This window comes from Varanus komodoensis, unplaced genomic scaffold (genome assembly GCF_004798865.1).
Source record: "Varanus komodoensis strain SLA01 unplaced genomic scaffold, ASM479886v1 scaffold3, whole genome shotgun sequence".
NCBI classification, from domain to species: Eukaryota; Metazoa; Chordata; class Lepidosauria; order Squamata; family Varanidae; genus Varanus; species Varanus komodoensis.
In genome coordinates this window covers 60387599-60410880 of record NW_025335761.1, presented here as the reverse complement: position 1 = coordinate 60410880, position 23282 = coordinate 60387599, and the positions used below count along the sequence as shown (strand labels likewise).

Below are 23282 nucleotides of genomic sequence, written 5' to 3'. Positions count from 1 at the left end.
TTTTAAAAGTTGGGGTACTTGCTGACTAAGTAGTTTCAGTGTTTGATTGCAACCTTTTGTATCAACAGGTTATGTTCCAGGGTATGGATTGAATCCAGAATGACATAAGCAGAAGTGTGTGTTCCCTTCCTTGAGAGCAGATTTAGGAGACACGTGGGGGTGTAGTGGGGAGGTAAAATCCATTCTGTTAGTGTATAGCCCATGTTGCATGTAGATTGTTCTTGAGGAATAAGGGAAATAGTGCATTCTTTGTTACAGAATTGTTCAGTATAGATTTTTATCTAGGTATATATTTCTATTTTATCAGAACACATGGTATTCTGTATATATTTTCTAATTCAGTTTCTACTCTTAAACTGGAGAAGTAATATTAGAGTACAGCAGTCTCTATATATGGTGTAGTGTTCAAAAGGATATTCCTTCAGCCAAATATTTCTTTGGCTGTTAACAAGCATGCTGCAAGTATGTATTGTGATACTACATGCTCAGATTTGCTTGTGAGATTTTCCATTTCAGTGGTTACAGCAATCCAGCTCTCATGCAAAGTTCTGAGTCATACTTATGTAAATAATATAGGAAAAGTTGTTATCCATAGTAGCCAGTCATGAAATATGGCAGGTAGTAAACTAATTTCCTGAATATCAACCTGCACTAATATGGAAAAGAAATGAATTAGTTTTGTTTGTTGGGTTGTTTTTTGTTTTTGTTTTTTAATACAGGCCATCACTGTTGAATAAGCTTTGTGTGGGCTACAAAGGCACTGTCTCAAGAAGTTTACATTTAAGGAGAGAGAGTGACTTTCAGATTGATTAAGGACTGTGAAAGATTACATTCTAATATTAAATTTAATGTTTAATAAACAGGTTTGCAAAATATTAAAAAGGAATTTCCTTTTCATTTGCTATATCACATCCAGACTTGCCCCTCCATAAATGAAAAGGTTGTTTTGTGTGTGGAGGAAGCCAGGATACAGTGGAGGGAGGCAAAACAGGGATTGTTTCTTATTCCTCCTTTCCCCTGCATTTACCAGCAGTGCCTTCCACACTGCTCCATAGGGTGCAGAGAACTTGATGAAAATCACCATCTCCTTCTTCCAGTATAAACAGAACTCTGCTGAGTTTGAGTATGGATCTAACTCAAAATATTTGCCCAAGTCACATACAATATTTAATGTAATTCTGTTTTGTTTTGCATGGTTTCATAGCTTTCACAAAAGTATTTAATCATATATGACACAGCTATTGGACAGTACCTGAACTGAAACTGGGGTCAACTGCTAATTCTGTTCTATAGGTGACACTGATTGCTTGCACAATGGGGCTTTAGTGTTTCCTTTAGGGCACCCCAAAATTAGTAAAAATGCTAATTTCCGGATCAGAACAGGTTGTTGATGCTCCTTAATGTGTATTCTCATTTGCAGCCCCTGGAGGAAGTGCTTAATCCCCAGTGGGAACCATTTACAGAATGGAATTGATGGTGAGCTCCTTTGCTCAATGGCCTATTTGGGTATTGCCCAAACAGTGGTTTAAACTTTTAATACAGTGTGTCATGTATGATAAAGTGAGAAGCTCTATTCATGTGTTCAAATCATGTGTGGACTCCAAAGGGAAGATGGGGAGGGGATGTGCTTGATAGCTTTGTTAGCATGTTTGGTGGGCCCTGCCTTTTTAGTCATCAGTTTTGCTGTATGAATTGGTGTGGTCTGAAGCAGAATTCTACTTGTATTCAGTAGAATCTGTGTTGTGCATGCTGAGAGATTGTGAACATGTTCTTTAGAATACAAAGAATGTTATCACCCCTCAAGGCAATGTTAGCATGGTTTGCAGCCAAAAAAGGCCCTTCATTAAAAAAAACTATTCTCACAGGTAATAAAATGTAAAAATAAGACTATGGAGAGCCTTGCTGTGTCAGACCAAGGTTCCATTTAATCTTGTCTTCTGTTCACACAGTGGCCAGCCAGCTGCCAGTGGGATACCTATTGTTTGCCTGCCTCTTGCCCGTCACTCTTAAAGGACAGTATGGACCAGTTCACAGAGGGCATCAGCCTTGCAATGGGTTGTTAGACCCACAATGAGCTATAGTGCATGTTGGCCACATGCCGCTGTCATTATGAACATGCAACCCCCAATGGGATTGTGTCATGTTGTCCAGACTTGGCAACTATGAGTCAATCAACAATCTTATTGGCTGAGAGCAATGCAATGTTCTTTTCAAGCCTTGAATGACCCATAGTAGCTGAGTTTGGACAACATGGTGCAACCCCAACCCTATTGGGAGTTGCACATTCATACTAGCAGGTGCAAAAGATGAGCATACCTTGTGGGTGGCCTGGCTTATCATGCAGCCTGGGTCTGTGTAACCTGGGAGTTCTGGGTCCTGTTTCACTAGCACAGTCTTTTTAGCTGCCTGTATTGTCTTTCTCTAGCTTTGGCTCATGAATGAAGCACAACTAATTTCTGGCAGAGATTTTGCCTCAGTTGCCCATACTTTGATGACTTCCTTTCTTGCTTGTTACAGCATACTCTGTGTGAGAATGCCTTTGAAACCAGTTTTGGCGCTCTAGCTAATGCAGACTTCTGTGGTGCATTTGCTGGTAATAAAGAGCTGCATGGACCATGTTAGTCATGTTTTGGTTTACTTATTTGGTTCCAAGATCTTGACTCAATTCAAAGTGTTTTGTTATTTTTACACTCACTTCTGTTACTTTTTAAAACCCTACATGATCTAGATTCTGTGTACCTTTGGGGTCATCTTTACACATTATTTTTCTCATTATACCCTTAATGCTTTTCAGAAGACACAGCTTCATGCCCTGGCTTTTACAGTAGTGAAAATGTGATTGTCATTCCAGTGTAATATTTTTAATTGTACATTTTTATTGATATCCCACCTTGGGGGTGGGGGGGGAGGTGCTAGGCTGAGAGTAACTGATCATTTGTAGTCTAAATGAAAATTTTCTAGGTGCTTTATCATAACTAGCTATTGTAGATCTTTTAAAGTGTGTTTAAATTGTGCTTCTGCTGTGATTTTATTAGTACTACTTTATATTGTGCACTGCTTTGACAGCAGAGAAATACTAGAAAGAAGTGGTGTTCCAAAACACTTCCCTCTTTTGGTATGCTTTGGTGTGGTGTTGTGTGATGATTTTTTATTTTGAGAAACAAATACTTAAATTGAGCTTTGGAGGGGCAGAAATATTCCAGGCATCCTGGTCCTCAGGATATGAATAATTATGGCAGTATATGTTTCTCATATACATGCTAGAAGAGCATGTTTTGTAATGTGAATAGAATTGACTTACCATACAGGGATGCATTTTAGTTGCAATCTCATTCTGGACAACTGCTTTCACTTATAGAGCATGCAGGCTTGTGTGGCTTTAACTGCTTCCATGATGACTAAAAAGAAATCTAAGAATGCTCATAATGTTTGCATTCAGTTCACTACTGTACAGCTGCTTATATGTAATACTAATGAGGCACATTGTAGCAATGTTCCCCACTTTGGTCCAGTATTACTTGCAAGGCCTGCTATGTTTGTATGAAGTCCCAATGGGCAGGGATGATGGGTCTTATATAAAGGTATATGCAGCTGACATGGCCAGTGATCAGACCTGAAGAGAGTTGTCATCCACCATCAAGGACCTGAGTTGAGAATCACTAAGATGACTACAGAATTTTCTTTGGTGTGGAGAACAACTAGGTGACATATTTGAGAGACTGAAGATTGCCCCTGCTATTTAGCATTGGCAGTTGCTTCTGAATATTAGTAGGGGTTTGTCTTCTTTTGAAGAAAGGTGCTGCTTTCCATGAAGTTATCTGATTTAACTGACGGAGCTGGGGACTCTGGTTTGGCTGAATGATATATCTTGGGATCCAGTTTTGTGGAGAAAATCCAGTGATCGGCTCTACCTTCATGGTTGCATCATCTCATTAACACATTTTTATTGAATTGTTTTATGTGCTATTGCGGTTTTAAATTGTTCAAAGCTGTTCTGAGTGGTGCATGGAGACATCTCTGTATAAAGAAAAATATACCTGTTCATGTATGATTGCTTCATAATAAAAGTGGCTAAGCATGTGGCCACCTGTAAAGGACACCTGAGCATTCTAATGTATTTAACAACACCAACAGTAGTCTTAGTAGTAGAGGACTTGAGAGAAGTTCTTAGAGAAACCTGTCTTGTTGAATCCCACTAGCCCCAGGAGAGCTTCAGCATCAGCTGAATTAAAGTAGTTGGCTTGCAGACTCCACAGTCCCATCTCCTTACATTTCCTCCTTTTCCTGAATTTAGATCTTCTTCCTTTCCTCCACTCATTTCCAGTTCTTCTTGTATTATCTTTGAACCCATACTCTGGTTTATATCAGAATTTCTGCAGCTAGTATTCTAAAGAAACTCCAGGGAAAAATGGTATTGGGTATAAGCTGGGAATGTTTCCTAGGAACAAATAAATCCCCTTTTAAAGGCACAATCGTTTAGTTGAAGGTTGTACAACTAGAATGCTGGGCGGCATAGAACTTTTTCCAGTCTAAAAGTGCAGAAGATTGCACCCTTAATTTCCTTCACTAAGATCACCTCCTTGTTCAAAAATATGTTGAGATGGTCTGAGTGACACTGAATAAAAATTAATATAAACCATAACCATCTGTTTGCTTCTAAATTTTAAATATCAAACCTAACATGGTAAAAGGTGACTTTTATCATTTAGTATTACCTTGAAAAGATGTGAGTGACATTAAAAGTGATGTGTGTCTGTTATCTATGAAAATACAGATTGCTTTGCAAAGTCCAGCAAATCGGAGTGTATTCATGCTTTTACATAAGTAGCTTTAATTTAGTCAAATATTGCTGCATATGTTTCAATAGTTACATGGGAAGGTGAACTAGTGATTAGAGTGTTGGGAGTGGGACCTAGGGGATCTGGATTCTAGTTCCCACTAGGTGATTTTTGTCTTGTCATTGACTCTCAACTTCATCTACCTCACAGGGTTGTTGTGAAGATAAAATTGAAAGGAGAATAGGGTAAACTGTCATGAGTTCCTTGAAAGGAAAAAGAGGATATAAATATACTAAGTACAGAACATTAAGAAAGTTGCATACTTCCCTAGAGTGGGAACCATGAAACAGTGAGTCATGTTTATATCAGTGAGTTGAGTGCTACATTTTATTTTAAGGGGATAACTTTCTAACCACTGACTCCACCTGGCAACAGAATTTCAAACTTATTTGTATCATGGCCAATAATATACTGCTACCACTTGAGAATATGTCTTAACATAAATGAATATCTTATTAGATCAGCTGGCTGCTGGAAACAGTAGTGAAATATTAACCTACTTTATGGTTCTTGTTAAATGGAACCAACAAGGCACCTCACATCTTTCAAATAAACACATACCTCACTTTCACATTTTTGCTGTGACAGGATTTAGTAGCAGTAACCTTTGACATTTTGTGCAGTTGGCTTGTACATGCGAATGTGTATCACTATTTAAAGCCTACCTCAATCTGTTCATTTTATTGTATTGCTATAATTCAATAGTACAGTAAATGTTTTGAATAAAATTGCAGTCATATTTGTAAGCCATCCTGAGCTGTTCATCAGAAAGGACCGGATATGAATGCTTTAAATAAATAAATAAACAAAACATTTCAATGTTTTGAGGACTATGGTGGTGCTGTGGTTTTCACCATAACTATATAGAAGAAAGGATTTAAATACAGATAATTTAAATTATATAGATAAATTGGATCTAGAGAACTTTGTCTTGGCAGAAATTGCAGCCTCCTTTACATACAAGGAAGTGTTTTTTTTTATTCATTCAAGGTACCTTTGGAATGTTCTCCCCAAGGAGATCTGCCTGGTGCCTTCCTTATACTCTTTTTGGCACTAGGTGAAGTCCTCCCTTTTTAAAAATTATTTTAATAGTTAATGCCACTCAATCTTCTTTGTATTATTATTTGTATTGTATTAACATTGTACTTTTAAGTGTTGTAATTAGTTTTTTATTGTGCTTTATCTCATGACTGAGCCATCCAGAGGTGCTGTGATACAATTAGACAGCATACAAATGTTCTAAACAAACAAACCAAGGAACAGATCCCATTGACTCCAGTCCAGTATATGTAAGTTACATGTGGTTTAGAACATGTAACTTACATGTGGTTGTTAACAACTTATTGTTGAGAAAAATTGAATTGCAATGATGGGCTTACTTCTAAATATTTTAAAGGTTGCCACTGAGAAAAATGATAGAAGTAGCTGTAAATGCTACTTTTTAAACAGTGGTCTGGAGAAGTAATGGATAGTTAAGTTTACTTAAATATAGCAGTCAGTGAAGACTTTCATTGTTCATTTATCCACAGCAGGGTGGATAAAAATGATTTATAAAAAATTAAAATTTGGATTTTTAAAATTTAAATTGGATGTTTTAAATAAAATACTTTTGAGGAAAAACTGATCTAAAGATAATTGTCTATTTAAGATATGTTATAGTCCAAATGTTATTCAACATGAAATAAGGATTAATTTTTAATAAGGTTGCATGAATATGCAGCCTCATGCTAGGTTGAAATTCTTGGGTAAGTGCATTCCTTTAATCCATTGCGTGTCATGCTCTTCCAGAAGTTTCTGTAAGGTTATCAGGCAAGTTTTCTGTCTAGAAGATATTATCACAGATGTTTGGTTTTATGGTTCTTAAAACTGTGAATTTTTCACAGGCCTTTTCTTCACAGCAAAAATGTTAAACATAGAGTTGAGAAAAAGACCTTAAAACTATGTATACAGAATCAACCCCATACCTCTTAAATGCTGTGTTTCAAAACATTCAATGAATAAAGAAGTTGGTTGGGAGTGGAATAGATCTGCCCAAGAAGCTAAGTGAGTGTGAGGTGGGGGCAAGCAGTAAAAAGGAAAGTGAAACGTTTTGAGCAGACTACTCCACAAGTCTTTAGGTGTTTTTGTGTATAGCCTGAGGCTTATCATATTATTCTTTCCTCAGAGGAGAAAACCTATAATTGCAGCAGGCCTCAAAAGAGACCCAGTTTGGGAAAATTTTATGAAGTTCTTCTACGTACAAGTAAGGCAGGCACGTGTGCAAATTATGTAGAAAAACATGATTTAAATCTAGTCTGACTAATTATTTAAATCATGATTTAAATCATATCTGCCCTGTGTCTGATGTTTTCTACCACTTTGAATGCATTCTTGTCCTACCACTATGTATGGATTAGGTATTTATCATTCCTATTTCCACTTGTTTGAGGCTACAGTCATGTTTAAGACGCTATGAACATGTTCACAAAGAAATAATCAGTAAATTGTTGTGGAAGCAAACTGATGTATACTTTCTCATGTGGACTTTAAAGTATATTTATTGGTTTCATTGATATTTTGTCCTAGTTAATCAAAAAAAAAGAGACATGTTCTTCTAAAAGTGCTGCTGGGAAGCTGCTTGGATTAATTGCATATTCTTCTGATAACCTAAACAGAAATGAATTGATCTTGAGAACATATATACAGTCACTCTGGCTTGGCGCTACATGCTGTATTCTGCACGCACAAGTGGTGACTGGAGGTAGAGTATATATCCTGTGGTTCTCAGCCAAGGCAGGAAGCCAGCAGGAGGCATGACTAGAGATAAGGTAGCACATTGAAGGTTTGGAATTGAATAAATCTGGTCTCCTGCTTTCAAGGAGCTGTCGCTCTGCCAGCATCACCAAACAGAGTGAATGTTTTTAAGTGGGCTGTTGTGAGTTCTCCTGGCTGAGAGAGCAAGGTGTTGGCTTCCAGCACAAGCTTGCTGAGGGGAGATAGTAGTCAAAGAGAAGGCTTGATTTTTGCCTCTGAATGGATATAGTTGGAGTTTGGCTCTTTAAAATTGTGCTCTTGTCATGGTGATGGCCATAACTATGAATTTTAACCTAACATTTTAACATGTGCCTGAGAAATTTATGGGATAGTCTGGGGAAATTTGGGAGTACCCCTGTAAGTGTGGCTATGGATAGAAACAGTATGGTGTTCAGGGCTGAACAAGGCAGCCAAGGAGAAGAGCGGATAGATACTGTAAGCTTATATCCCTCCTCTGGATCTTCTCCCAACCAGATAGTTCCTGATTGTTGTACCAATTTTCTCCTAAGGTCTGGTTTTACTGCTGCAAATTTCGAGGTTGACCCAAAATAAAATCTTTGTATATTCATGATTGAATTGTGGATTGATGGCTGCCCTGGTGTGCATTACTGAGACCTTCAGGGTGGAAGAACTGGGAAGAGTTTGTCTCTACCTGCTCTCCTGGTTATTTGATGTAATGGCAACACTGACTTCAGGGTTGAGGAGTGGGAGTTGTTATAGTCTAAAGAAATTGTGTATCCATCATTAGGCCTTCTGTCCATTTGAGTGCTGAACTTGAATGCTTGTACCTTAAATTGAGTACCTGGAACAGATTAGAAATTCTGTGGGTGTACCATGCACACCTCTATCCATCAATTTCCCTCAAGCTGTGGGCTAACTATGATTGACCACCTGGGTGTTTGTAGCCCATTATGGCTTATTACATCGAATAGTGAGGAGCTGGGTTGGTTGGGTCCAAAAGGTTATCCTTCCTTGAGAGAGGGAGTGATGCCAGTCAGTTAGGAGGAGGCAGTTATTAGACCTCTCCTGAGTGAAACTGATTATCTAGATCCCTTTTGATAGGATTTTTAGACTAGATAGGCTCGGAGTTGGAGGAATTCCAGTGGTTCGGCTCCTACTTGGATACCCAGTGCCTTGGATGCTGCTAGGGGATTATTACTCCATTTCTTGACAGTAATTCTTGGAGGTTCTTAAGTGCTGTTTTATTCCCCATCTAAGTGAAACCACTGGGGAAATTTATCCAGAGATGTGGACTTAGTTATCACCAATATGTGCATGACTAGCTCTAGCTCTCCTTAGTGCCAGGGTTTGGTATTGAACTGGATGAAAACTAATACACTGAGACTGAATCCAGGCAAGGCAGATGTATTTTTCGTGGATTGTCCATTTTCTGACTAAGTTATGTTAAACCTGTTTTGATGGGCTTTCACTCCCTCTAAAGAATCGGGTTTGTAATCTTGGCTCCAGAGATGTTGCTAAAGCCACAAGTGGACTAGGTAGCACAGAGCACATTCTATTAGCTTATGCTATGTCCTTATCTGAACAGAGATAGCCTGGTACAGTTATCCATTCTCTAATAACCTCTCTTGTCTAGATTAACATAATGCATTATATGTGCCATTGAAAAAATATCCAGACATTTCAGCTAGTCCATGATGATGATATGTGCCATTGCCTCCAACTTACAGCAACCCTATGAATGAAAGAACTCCAGAATGTCCTGTCCATCACAACTCCATTCACTTCTTCCAAGTTGGAGGCTGTGACTTCCTGTATGAATTCAATCCATCTCAAATTTTGACTTCCCCTTCTTCTGCCTTTTAACTTTTCCTAGCATGATTGTCTTTTTTGGTGAGTCTTGCCTTCTCAGGATGTGTCCAGAGTATGACAGCCCCAGTTGTGTCATTTTGCTTTCAGGGAAAGCTCTGGCTAGATTTAATCTAGGACCCACTATTTGTCTTTCTGTCAGTCCAGGGTATTAGCAAAGCTCTCCTCCAGCACCATGTTTTGAACACATTAATCTTCTTCCTGTCAGGTTTCTTCACTGTCCAGCTTTCACAGCTATACATAGTGATTGGGAATACAATAGTGTGGATGAATTTTCTTGGTGCACTCCAGTAGGAAATGTATATTTGCAATATGATCACAAGTGTCAGGCATTTCCTACTCCCAAGTAGGGTAATGTTCTTTGGTCCTACTCTTGGAACATCTCTTTGCTTGCATGGGAAATTAGTACAATGGCCCTATGGTTGCTGCACTCTTTTAAATCTCCTTTCTTGGGGATTGGAATATAATTTGAACATTGCCAGTCTGTGGACCATTGTTTTGTTTTCCATATTAGTTGATATATTTTTCTTTGGATTTGTACTGATTCATTTTCTGCAGTTTGGAATAGTTTTTCTTAATAGTATCTGTGTATCACACATATGGGCTCTAAGTTTGCATGGGGCCTGTTGTCGGAAGGATTTTCGCAGTTAAACTTGTTCTGGTGGGAGCCCTGCCCTCCCTCCCCTTGGTATGTTTAGGAGGGGCTTTTGTCATTTTCCCCAGTTCTTTTCTGATCTGTTATTTTCCATTGTGAGTGCCTTGGATCTTTCCTAACACATTCTCATATCGCTTTCTAGAACCTTCTGCTGCCCTATTCTCTTTCTCCAACTCATTTTATTCGCTTCTTTCTTGTATTCAGAACCCAGACTTTTTCCACCCCTTATCCCCCCACACCAAAAAAAACCCCATTCTATCATTCTCTCTTTTTTGAATAGCCTCTCAACTATCTTTTCTTTTCTTCTTTCTCTCCCTGATGGTGCACAAGGCAGCTTTTAGGAAATGTGTATGATGTCCTCTACTGATGGGCACACATGCCCTCTACTGATGGGCACCCCTTATGCTTAGTTTGCTTAGGCAAAGATCTCTGTGTGGATTCTTGACCTCACTATCAGGCATTCACACAGCAAGCTCAGGAAAAACAAGCAGGCCAGCTCAAGTTGGAGATGTGGACCCATGCCCTTATGACTCTTGACTTGGTCATGGCAGTGCCACTGTAGCACCCTTCAACCTCATGGGCAACTCCTGCTTCTCACCCTCCACTGGTAGCTGCTGGGGTTCCAACAGCTGCTCCAACTGTGCCACCCACATCTAAGCACACACCCATTAAAAAAGTGGGTGAAGAAGGCAGCCAAGATGGCCCATAAGATGGTAGATGCTGAGCAAATGGTGGCAAAGAAGGGCAAGGACAAACCCAAGAAACAGGCTTGACATCACTCACCATTGGTGTTGTTTGTTCACGCATGCATGCCTGTTCCGCCAGTGGTTCCTGCTGCAGTTCCTGTGCTGGTGCCTCCATCTGGACCCTTGATGGTTTGGGCTGAATTGGCCATGATGCTCTCCTTCTCTGAAGGAGAAATACAGGACTCACCATCCCAGACTTTTTAGTTTTCCCACTATTTTAATGTCTAGTTGGTTTAAACTGGGGTTTTTATCTGGAGTTGCAGGATGCTGTGCTTGTTTTGTTTATTTTATTTATTCGTTATTGTTAGCCGTCCTGAGATGTCAGTGGTGGACGGGGTAGACAAGTTTTAAATAAATAAGAACTACTCCAGCCAGCCTACTGGTACTCTTTCTGCCAAGCTGCTGTACTCCCTGTATTGGGAGCAACAGTCCTTGATGCAGCCACCGAGACCAGCCTCCAGGCCATTGCATGGCACCTTTTCTCCAGTGCCATCATGTGACTTCTTCAGCCAAGGGAATGGTCCAGGTCCCTGGTGCCAACCTGGAGCTGGTAACCCTACTGGGTGCTGTTGCCGCCACCAGCAAACCCTCACTATTATTAGCAGTGGGGTCCCTCAACCTATCACACGGAGGAACTGTGGACAGCAGTCCTTGCAGCTCAGTCACCTGTCTACATAAAGCCTGCTCTGCCTCAAAGAGTTTCCTCACCCTCTAACCGCTTCTCACCGTTGGATCCTGCCGACTATTCATCTGATTCAGACAAGCTGCCAAACTACAATGTGCCAGATGAAGAGATCTTTATTTTGCCAGATATTTTGCTTTTTCAGCTTCTGTTTTAAACCTGGTATTCTATTTTAAAACTTTCCATTCTTGCTAGCTTCTATTTGGTTATTATTTTTATCTTTATATTGTAGTTCTAAACTTTTCTGATGTAATTTATTATGCTTTTAATTTTTTGTGAGCTGTGTAGAGTGCTTTGGCTATCTGGTGGTACAGAAACAAACAAACAGGGCCATCTATCCTATTTGAGCAAATTAGCCTGAAGCTGTAGGTTACTAATGGATAGTATGAAGCCTTTGGCTTAACCTAGTTTTGCAACTAAATTACTATCCTGCACAAAAATACTATTAGCCCACTTGCTTTATACATGTCTATCATTTCTTTCCTAAACTTAAAAAAACTCGTAAATGCGCCTTGTCTGATTTCCTGAAAACAGTTTTAACCTGCTATGAATATTCATATACATGGACAAGCCTCTCTTCCTTTAGTAGTATTTTAACTCTGTTCTCATCCAGTAGTCCAACTGGCTTACTAGCTGATTTTCTGCTTCATATAAATTTATGGCACCATTGTATGAACAGTTAGACAGATAAAGGTCCCTGTCACCACCACCACCATAATCATTCTGGGTGGTTCACAATATTAAGTCACCCATCCAGATTTCAACCAGGCTGACCCTGCTTGGCTTCTTAGATTAGGCAGCATCAGGCACTTCAAGCTATACTGGGGTGGCCAGACTCGCTCAACAGAAGAGCCATATATGGTAAATTTCAGATGTTTGAGAGTCGCAAGACATGAAAAAAAAATATTATTTATGTATTATGACCTTATGCATGCTTGTTCTTATCAGTGTATGATTTTTAATGTGCTTGATAAAATGCATAGACACCAGAAACACTAACTGTGGGGGGCCCTTCCCAAAGGAATGGGCCATTAGAAAGAAGAACTGCCAAAGTACTCATCATCAGGAGCAGGTGGGACATGCTGTGGCAAGGTAGAGAGCGGGACAGGATAGTGGCCTCGGGAGCTTTCTTGTGCCATCACTGGATCTGGACTGGGGGGAGAAGAGCCCTCTGTGAGCCACAAAATAAGCCACTGTGAGCCACAAAATAAACTCAAAAGGGCTGCATGTGGCTCCCAAGCCTTGGTTTGGCCACCCCTGAGCTATATACAGAAACATATTACCCAGCCTTCATGGCTAGCTGTGGAATGCTGGGAACTCTAAGACTATTTTCTGACTAAGCATGCATAAAAGTGTGCCCTTGTTTCCAGTCTTAACATTATCACCTATATGTTCCTCAAAATCCATTTTTGCATCCCTTATTACCTGCTTTATTTTCTTTGTGCAAGTTTATATTTGTTCATGTCTGAACAGGGCATTGTTTTTCTGAAGGAAAACTTTTCTCTAGCAACTTCCTTGACAGTGCTTGTTAATCATGCATGAGACCTCTTAAGTTTTGAATATTTCTTGCTGTGGTTTTATGTAACTCCAGAGTACTCTAGAGATATTTAACACTCTAGACTTTTCCTTTCAACTTTATCTAAAATGAGGGAATTTTTTTAAATGTTCCTCTATTAAAATGAAATATGGCTGTATTGGAGTTCCTTGGTAATTTACTATTTAAATTGCATTTAATAGCGCAGTGGACTATGCTTCCATTCAGTTCAACAACTCTGACTTCTTGCAGTAGCTCTTGAGCTCCACTTGGGAGTAAGTCTAGGGTTGCCCCCCATCTGGTTGTGAATGAAATAATTGTTTAAGTCTTCTAGAAATGTTACCTCTTCATTGTAACCAAAATGAACTTTCTTTCAAGAAGGTAAAATTTTGTAAACTCCCAGTACAGTACAGTAATGTTCTTCTTAAAGTGGATCAGTGATATTTAGGTACTGCTGGCTTCAGCCCTGAACCTTGATGCTCAGGTTTTCTTGTTAGCCACAAATGGATTTGCACAGCTTAATGTGCCAGCTACATGCATTCCTGAAAATAATCTTGCCATGGTGACATATGCTTCAGTTACACCACGTCTGGACAATTCTTAGCATGCTTTACACGGGGCTAACTTTGAAAAGTGTTTGGAAAGTTTGGCTGACTCAGGATGCCGTGGCAATTTTGTTCTCTTTGGGCTAGCTACAATTGAGCATGTGACTCAATTGTCATAATTTCTCTGGATACTTGGCCAGTTTTGGATGTAATTCAAAGTGCTGGCTATAATTATATGGCTAGGGGGCAAGGTATTTGAAAGTCAGCGTATGAGCTTGCCCAGGTTGTAAGATATTTGGAAGATGCCCTTCTGTCAGTCTTATCCTTATTTAGGGGTATGTTTGACATGACTTGAGAGAGGGCTTTCTTGGTTGCTGCTCCCAGTTTTTGAAACTCCTTGGCAAGGCAAGCTAAATTAGCTCTATCTCTGTTATCATTCCATCATTGGGCAAAACATATTGTTATCCAGTCAGGCTTTAAGCCTCTAGACTAAGTTCTTAATCGGATGGGTGCTGCTGTTACTTACTAATGGACTTTTCTTTGTGATTTATTGAGCACGCTTTTAATTGACGGACTGCAATGTTTTAGTTAGAGTTGTCATTTTGCCATCTTTTATTACTAGTTGCCTGGAGCATAATTTTGGTTGAATTATGGGATAGAAATGAAAACAATAAAATAAATATTACTATATACAGTAGAGTATACCATACTGCACAGTGCAACGAAGAAGCCAAGAAACATAGTTTATTTCTGAAGAGTTTGAGCAGTGATTTGATTTACTTACACTAACTGCTGATAGTTTGATAAATGCCACCTTAATAAAGAGTAAATCCTTCTCTTGCATAGTGTTTAATATCTATAAAAATAACACATAATGAAACCCATAAATTCTTAAAAAAAACAAAACCCCCAACAGTTCAAGTTAAGGCTATCAATGTATGGTTCAGCTTTACTCTCTTATTTTCATATGATAAGGACTGCAATTCGGGCTTGTGTCACTGCCTTTAAGCAATATGTTCAAAGTAAGATTAACTTTCAAACTGTTCCTTAGCAATAGTTTAACAGCAAATCTTTTTGTCTCTATAGAACTGAAAAGACAAGAAATCATGGGAGCTTTTTTAGATAAGCCAAAGATGGAGAAGCACAATGCCCAAGGGCAGGGCAATGGACTGCGTTATGGCCTCAGTAGCATGCAAGGTTGGCGAGTTGAGATGGAGGATGCGCATACAGCTGTAATTGGCTTACCAAATGGACTTGATGGATGGTCTTTTTTTGCTGTGTATGATGGACATGCCGGATCCCAAGTTGCCAAATATTGCTGCGAGCATTTATTAGATCACATCACAAGCAATCACGATTTTAAGGGGCGTGGTGCTTCACCATCTGTGGAAAGTGTAAAGACTGGAATCAGAACAGGTTTTCTGCAAATTGATGAACAAATGAGGCTACTTTCAGAGAAGAAACATGGTGCGGACAGAAGCGGGTCAACAGCTGTGGGAGTCTTGATTTCTCCCCAGCACACTTACTTTATCAACTGTGGAGATTCTAGAGGTTTACTTTGTAGAAACAGGAAGGTGCATTTCTTTACCCAAGATCACAAACCAAATAATCCATTGGAGAAGGAACGTATACAGAATGCAGGTGGTTCAGTAATGATTCAGCGTGTGAATGGCTCTCTTGCTGTGTCTAGAGCACTTGGGGATTTTGATTACAAATGTGTCCATGGGAAAGGTCCTACAGAGCAGCTTGTCTCCCCTGAGCCTGAAGTTTATGAAATTGAAAGATCAGAAGAAGATGATCAGTTCATCATACTGGCTTGTGATGGTATCTGGGATGTTATGGGAAATGAAGAGCTGTGTGAATTCGTCAGATCAAGGCTTGAAGTCACAGACGACCTTGAAAAAGTTTGCAATGAGATAGTCGACACCTGCTTGTACAAGGTAGCTGAAAGTTCTGAAGGAAATATTTGAATTGCAAAAAATAAAATATGTATGATTTCTAAGTTACGCTGTTAGTAAGACATGCAGGAATCATGAAGAGATGCCTTGTTAACCATAATCAGCTGATGGCTGGGTTTTGAAGCAGTCCAATATCAAACAAATGCCTTTAAATTGAACCTATTTTGCTTCTATATTGCTGACATTTGCATTGTATGAGCTCTTACAGTGAAAAATACTTTCATGAGTAAATGAGTGCAAACAGCTGATACTATCTTTTTAGAGTCAGTTTGAGTCAGTTTGTTGCAACTCTTCACCCCCAGTTGCTTTACCAGTCCTGGGTGAAGAGATATAGCTGCCATATCTTCTCCCCATTGGAGACAGACAGCTGTACAGTATAGTTTAACTGGCAAGATAGCTGGAGGGGAAAGGATTGTGTCTAAACCAGGTTGTTTTCTTTCAGCCACTTGGTGCTGCTTCTGATTTTTTAAGTCAAGTATAATGGTACTGGCAAATAATATTATATCTGGTTTAGGTTTTTAAAAGCCTGTAGCTGAGGATCAAATAGATCAACTTCTTCTGTTCCAATTCTTAAATTTGTTTGTTTGTTTGTTTTTTTGGGACATTAAGCTTCAACTTCATTAAAAATATGTGAGAAGGTGGCCCTGCTTTTTTGTTTCCTGAGGCAACCTATGCTTTATTTTACTAGTGCTGTGGTTGTAGTCTGTATTGGGAACTAGTATAAAGCATTTTGAAACAAAGAATTGATTATGTTGGGTCAGGACTTTGAAGAACAATTTTATCAGACTTGTTGAAAATTAGAACTTTGTCTGAAATTTCTTATTTTCCCTCCTCCTTTCCAGGGAAGCCGAGACAACATGAGTGTGATACTGATCTGTTTTCCAAATGCACCAAAGGTATTACCAGAGGCAGTGAAGAGAGAGGCAGAGCTGGACAAGTTCCTGGAGAGCAGAGTAGAAGGTGGCTCTTTTAAAAAAAAATAAGTAACTTCATTTCTAAACAAAAGCCCAACAGTCAAGCACTAAATGTCTATAGGTTCTTTATCAAATCCTTAAGTGCCATAGGATGTTTAGTTTACATCTCACCATCTCACAAAGGTACTTTTGTTGCCTGTTTGGACATGTGCAGTATGTCCTATTAGAATAAGTTTTCTTGAAGTTTGCTTACAAAAAGTTCACTAGGTAAAGGTCTGAGCATAACATTTACAGCAAGACTGATATCAGCTGTGCATTTAAGCTGTAAATGATTTTGGATCCAACTTTCTGGGAAGACAGCTTATCACAACATGATTATATTTAAGGGAATATTTATCATCATCTGTTACAGCTGCATAGGGGTACTTTTGAAATTAGTATAGTAGTAGTTTTAATATGGTAATTTACATTTTGTGTCATATGGCTCAAAACTGATTCTAGTTAAAACATAGATTTAAAAGGTGCAACAATCTGTATTTTATAGTGCCTTTGAACATGTGCAGTGGAATCCTGTGCATGTTTACACTGAAGTAAGCCCCAGTTTGTAAACAGGGTTTACTTACTGTTAAGTCATATATTTGAGTTGCAGGTTTTAAGGTAACCACTTTGAGTGCATATCTGTTCTAAATAAATAAATCCCTTATTTAGTACAAAATCATCAGATTTTTGAAAGAGAAGTACTGATAAAATGGTGTTATGGATCTAAGCTGAAGGTAATTAAGTCAATCGAGTCATCAGTATCATGCACTTGTGTGAGATGTATTTGTGTTTGCTGTATTAACTATTGAGTTAAACGTTTCATGCACTTGCTTTTTTTTGTTCTGTAAAAGGCATCACACAACATAAAAAAATAACAGGTGCCTATTTTGTTGTGTTAGTCTTGAACTGACTTATTAGCATATTCATTGAAAGCTGCTGAAGTACAGTGCTAGGAGACTGAGCTATGAATCATTAAATCTTTCATCTCATCTTTGCTGTGAATTGCCTGGGTGATCTTAGGCAAGCCACCTTCCCTTGACCTTCTCCCAGTCCCCATCTCCAATAAGGGGAATCATTAAAACCAAGCTGTTTCAGATGGTGGTTGTAAAAATTATTACAAGATGATGTATATACATGATTAATGGTACTATTAAATGTGCTCCTTATAGCTCATATTATTTAAGCTGGGGAAATGCAAAGAATGGCTGCTAATTTTCCTTTTTAAGAGCTGCTTTCTGTGGATGGTTGAAATGCAAGATATATGGTAGGTTGGATATAATGCAGCTTGTTCCTTGTTACATTAACTGTGGTTAAGGAACATTATCTGCATTGATCCAGTGAGAGATTTATCCAAATTTAATATGTAAAATGTGGACACACATTAGGAATTTTTGTTCCTGTTGTCCATGTGATAGTTTTCCTTGTCTTGAAACCTTAAAATTACATTCAGTGTCTGGAATACAAAAGGTTATATGTAATGTGCAGCAAAAGGACTTTTCATCCTGTTGCGGCTCTGTACACCTGAAAAGTTGCTTCTGAAGAGCAGAATGTGTTCTTGAGCATACTTTGGTAGGGTATGAGGAGCTACAGACAGGAAGGAAATTCTTCGTTCTCTGTGTATGTGTTCACTTTGCATGCATGAGCTTCTTTGAGTATCAGCCAATATGAGCAAATCCCATAAATGCCAAGAATAACACATCTGCATCAATATGAGACTGGTTTGAGGGAGGGGAAATGGTTAGACTATATATGAATAAATGATATGGCCATGATCCAAAGGGTAGTGTTTGCAGTGTTTTCTGTTAAGCCCCCATCTGCCACTGCATACTACCCTTGAATTGTTTTTTAAAACTCACTTTTTAAATGTGGGTCATGCTAAAGAGGAGGTTAGGAAAAATAGTCAGCCTCTGAACTACAAAATCTGTCTAGCATGCACTAAAGGTGGCATACCTGTCCTCATCATCAGAAGAGGAATATTCTGATTAATAGCTGCTACATTCTTACTTCAGGAAAATAAACATGTTCATATAACAGTTGAATCATCCAGAAATGTCCTTAATAATCGCTTTCTGCTATTTCCTGGAAACATCAGAACAAGTATTTCAAAGTGTGCATTTTTCTTTTAAAATGGCATGTTTGACAAAACTCACAGGCAATTTTAATTTATATTTCTCCTGTTGAAACACACAAAAACCCCTAATATTGCAAAATAAACTATTAAGTGTAAGACAGAAAATAAGATTAGCTATAGTACATTTTTCAGCACTTTACAGATTGGGTAGGAAAACCATGTTTTGGAATACATTTTGTAATACATATATGTTGAATAAATATGCCATTTAAGTGTCTGTATTTCAAAGAATTCATTTAATTTGATCAACCTGAGTGGTGTAGACTACGGATCATCAATAAAAACCCAATGTTTAGATGTTTTCTCTCATTTAGGAAAGGGGATAAGCTGATCTTTGGCTGCAATAACATTCTCCCCAAAGTGTAATATATAGAATGTTTTTTAGACTTTTAAAAACACTACACTTTTTATTTAAGAACAGTTGTTTTAAAGTTATATTCAACAGTTTTTGTCTGCCTTTCATTAATTTTCTGTGCCACAGTTTGAGAAGGTGTTTTAAGTTAATGAGAAAGAGCTGCAATATGCATTGATACAAGATATTACTAGATAAAGGCCAGTAGCTTGGTTCTATTTGTGCCATAAATTATTTGTGGATTGTACATATCTCTCTATTGAGTAAAAATGTATTTTAGTGGAGAATGTATTTCAAATGTACTGCAGCTTTAGGTCATGGAACTGTTTAGTTCAGACAGATTTAAATCCCTTTTATTTTTGTACAAAAACAACATAGCGTTAGAGTGATGTAGACTATGCTAGTTGTTCACAATTCACAATAAAAGAACTTGACAAAACAAATCTGAGATCTTTGCTCTTTATTTAGTTTTCAGTATTAGAAACCTTTCTCCTAAATAGTAGATGGTGAAATGCAAATTCTGGCCCTAGTAATTCATCTTTAAAATAATGAGTCTCAGTCAAGTATTTTCTTCAAAATACTGTCCAGGATCCAAAGAACCATGTAACTAACCTTATTTTCCCTCAGCAGCAGCTCTCCATGCTGCAGAGCACTGTGTTTTTGAAAGTGAGGTGGGGTCAGCTGTTCAAAAAAGACAGGGGAGTCAGTGATTGCCTGGGTAAACTTTTCACATATACCTAAGCAGCTCTTTAGGTTTTGGTTACTATTAATGGCTCTTTATGTAGAGGTTTTTTTTTTTTTTTTATAAAAATCAGTTAATGTTAAATTTAAAGTCCTGCCAATGTGATACCTGGCCACTTACACTTTTTCCAGTGTGCCTGCTATCAGTCTACAAATGGGGCTGAAACTTCCTTGGTTAAAAGGTTACTGAAACATAGTTTTCATGCTTCCTAAGATTACTTTACCCAATCCTGTTCTTGTTCAGATGGTTCTCATACAGCTTACTGGTGTTTTATTTTTGTGATACTCATTTTATTTTGGGTGAAACATTAACATTACAGATGAACTTTGGGAAGACACTGCTTCTCATCTTAGTCTTTTTCCAGGTATTTTCATGAAGTTTTACTCAAGCATGTTAGCCAAAAGACCAAAATAATGATTTAAAACAATTGTATTCCTAGTAGTATCCATTATATTGTTTTTGAGTGTCCAACATATTGCAGGAGAAAATATTTGTAAGTAAAAGGCTTTATGCCTTCAACAGTTTTTCTTACAGTAGCAAAGCAGGGAAATAACTCAGCCTGAAAACTCTGAGAGCCACTGCCATTTAAGGGAGACAGTACTGGGCTAAACAGTTCAGCAGTCTCACTTGCTTTAAGGCAAATTCTTATATCCATATATATTTCTTTTATCTTTCTAAAAATGGCTTTTTAGTTGTTCAACCATGGAGCTGGAATATAAAGAATCTTGGAAAATTAGATCCAAGATTTCTTAGGTAAAAATTCTAAGGATTTAAAATCTTGCTTCCTGGTGTGCTGTATAAAATGTAGATTCTCTGCAGTGGACTTCAAACTGGATTGAGAATGCTATAGGTAGTGCATTCGGTGCTCACATATTGCTTAAAAGGCAATGCCAGTGGTGTAACTGAATTCAGATTCTTGGCTGTTTTGACCATTCATATATAATAGGGCTTAAGTATTTGTGTGAATTTGTTTGAGCCTTATAACCACATAATTTTGCTGTGCAATGCAAAATTTGTCATTTCACAAGAGTTTATATTTAAGGTGGTATCATTTGTACTATATCAGTCATATTTTAATGGTAGCTACTCTATTGGAGTGTACAATTTTCATTGGCTAAAAATGGCAGTTATATTTATCTGTGAAGTCTATTTATAACTAATTTGTTTTTCTCCCAGGCAATTTAAGCAGCCAAGATCTCAGTTCTCTGGCAGCACAAGTTCCTTTGCAATACCATAACAGCATCAAAACTTTGATATTTTTAGATTATGATTTAATCAAATTAATATATTGTGCATTTCTGAAATTTGAATCATAAGATCTACGGACGACTGATGTAATTAATACAAGGACATCTCATAGAACTGTTTTTTCCTCTCCCACTATTTTAATAGGGTACCAAAGTCACTTAAGGGGTAATTCTCGATTTGACAAGTTTTTGAAGCCTTAGTCCATCTTTGATTAAACTAAATGTTGAATTCTTAATTGCATTTGGATTGAATTTACAAAGAAAGTACTTCTGATTCCCAGAGATCATAAAGAAGCAGGGTGAAGGAGTGCCAGACTTAGTGCACGTCATGCGTACTTTACAAACAGAGAGCATCCCAAACCTTCCACCAGGAGGTGAACTGGCAAGCAAGTAAGTTTACATCAGTCTGAATCTGCTTTTGTTTTTAAATCAGTATGCATGTTTTCTCATAAGGCTATTCTTAAAAAGTGGGAACCCACCAACTTATTTCAAAAGTGGCTTACCAGCATTAACCTTAGCCATTTCTTTCAAATTTGGCGTTAGATTAAACGAGGAAAAGAAAGCATGCACACTGTCCTGTGGCTGACTGGGAGGTGGATGCTAAAATTAAAGTTAAATCTGTGTCCTATCACAGCTGAAGAAAGGTCAGCCTATTTTTAAGGGTAGCCTTTTTAACAGAAGTAATTAAATATTAATCATTTTTATGTCTTGAGGTGCAAGGCTATGATAGTTTTGCTATTTCAGTTTGTGTGCTGTTGAGTGCACAAAATAGTTTTTATTTGGTACATATTGCTACAGTTTCATCTAATACATAGTTGACTTTCTTGTTTCATTTTATAAACCTTAGAGGTGGATTAATGGACTTCCTTGATAGAATTGTGTGGAGCATATAAACATAAATACAAGATAAACTTTTGGAACTTTAATTATATCAAAATGCTCAACAGATAGTATGAGGCCAAATATTACCGCAAAGTAATTATCAGTACATCAGATACTATAATGTCAGGACCTCTGTATTTATCAGTTTATTTAATTTATGAGCTAGTTTAAAATGGATTGGGACCAGAATATCTTAAGAATTATATTCATTCATATAAAAATGCTTAACTTTTTTTTTTCATTGGAGACCCTGCTTTGCGTCCATTCACTGTCAGAAGTGGTAAGGAACATGAGGGGTTGGGTCTTTCTGAGGCAGTACTGAGACCGTGGAACACCTTGCTTACGAAGGATTATTTGGTCCTGTCACTGCTATCTTTTAACAGTCAGCCTTTTTAGCACTGCTTTTTGAACTTCAGGCAGTCCGTGGTTTATGAACGTCTGAGTTACGAACAACCCATACTTAACAAACACTTGGTCATAAAGTCTATTAATTTAGAAATGCAAGTTAAAGGCCTACTACAGGAAATCTCCATAGAGAAGAAGCGGATGGGGAGAGAAGGAAGGCCTCCAAAGCATCACCATAGAGGAGAAGTAAAAGGGTAGAGGGGGAAGCCTCCAAAGCAGGCCTTCCTGACCCATCCAACTGGAGAGGGAAATCTCTCTGGCATTTCCTTACTACAAAGAGGAAGCACTGGTGAATGGGGGTGGCAGCTAGAGATATTCACAGTTTTTCCACTTCTACAGAGGTCCTGCTCCCTTAATTCCTGCAACATGAAGAGCCAACTGTATGTGATCTGTCTTGTATACGAAATTCAACTTAAAGAGGAATTTGCATTTTCTCAGGAATGGAACTCATTTGTAACCCAGGGACTGCCTGTACATTCTTGACGTTCCTGCTTTTTATTCTGTTTTGAACTGTGTTTTAATTCTAGCTTTCTTATAATGTGATCATCTTGGATTTTAATGCCTTTATATTTTTAATAATCTCAAAGAGGCTATAAATTGAATGATTTATAAATTGAATTATTTTTATAGCAAAAACAGGGTTAATTTTTTTTCAAAAAATTATTCATTGCAGCGTATTTGAGGTTGTAAGTTAAAACCGTTTCTTGACTCAGTTTGCACTTTATGGAGGTAAATAGTGGGTTATTTATCTCACAATTAACAGGGATGAATGCCACTGTCAGCGACTTCTGTTTACTGTCAACAGACTTCGATGTGAGCATGACATGTGAACCTGTACTGGTGGGTTGTTTAAGATGATCAAGCGATTCAACTGTTGGTCCAGGTTTGCATGTCGCACTCAAAACTTCTGATCAGGCCAATTGGATGTTGTTTACAGGAACCAGAAGCCACATAGGCCTCACACATCCTGGCAAGTCCTTGTGTCATGATGT

At 38.1% G+C, this 23282-nt stretch overlaps 1 protein-coding gene and 1 long non-coding RNA gene across 5 annotated transcripts in view; one reads left to right on the top strand and one right to left on the bottom strand.

Annotated features, from left to right (window-relative positions):
* Positions 1 to 23282, top strand: part of PPM1A (protein phosphatase, Mg2+/Mn2+ dependent 1A) — a 44493-nt gene that overhangs the window by 9895 nt on the left and 11316 nt on the right. For all 4 annotated transcript variants that reach the window (XM_044435915.1, XM_044435917.1, XM_044435916.1 and 1 more), the window contains exons 2-4: positions 14707 to 15560; positions 16421 to 16538; positions 21285 to 21393. In XM_044435915.1, the coding sequence (XP_044291850.1) occupies positions 14727 to 15560; positions 16421 to 16538; positions 21285 to 21393 (1061 nt within the window). In that variant the 5' untranslated portion in view covers positions 14707 to 14726. The remainder of the gene's footprint in view (positions 1 to 14706; positions 15561 to 16420; positions 16539 to 21284; positions 21394 to 23282) is intronic.
* On the bottom strand, positions 3286 to 22762 carry LOC123026374. The gene is made up of 3 exons (XR_006415287.1): positions 22693 to 22762; positions 18353 to 18358; positions 3286 to 3296 (listed from the first exon to the last, which is right to left on the bottom strand). It is a non-coding gene; the product is annotated as an uncharacterized LOC123026374 (long non-coding RNA).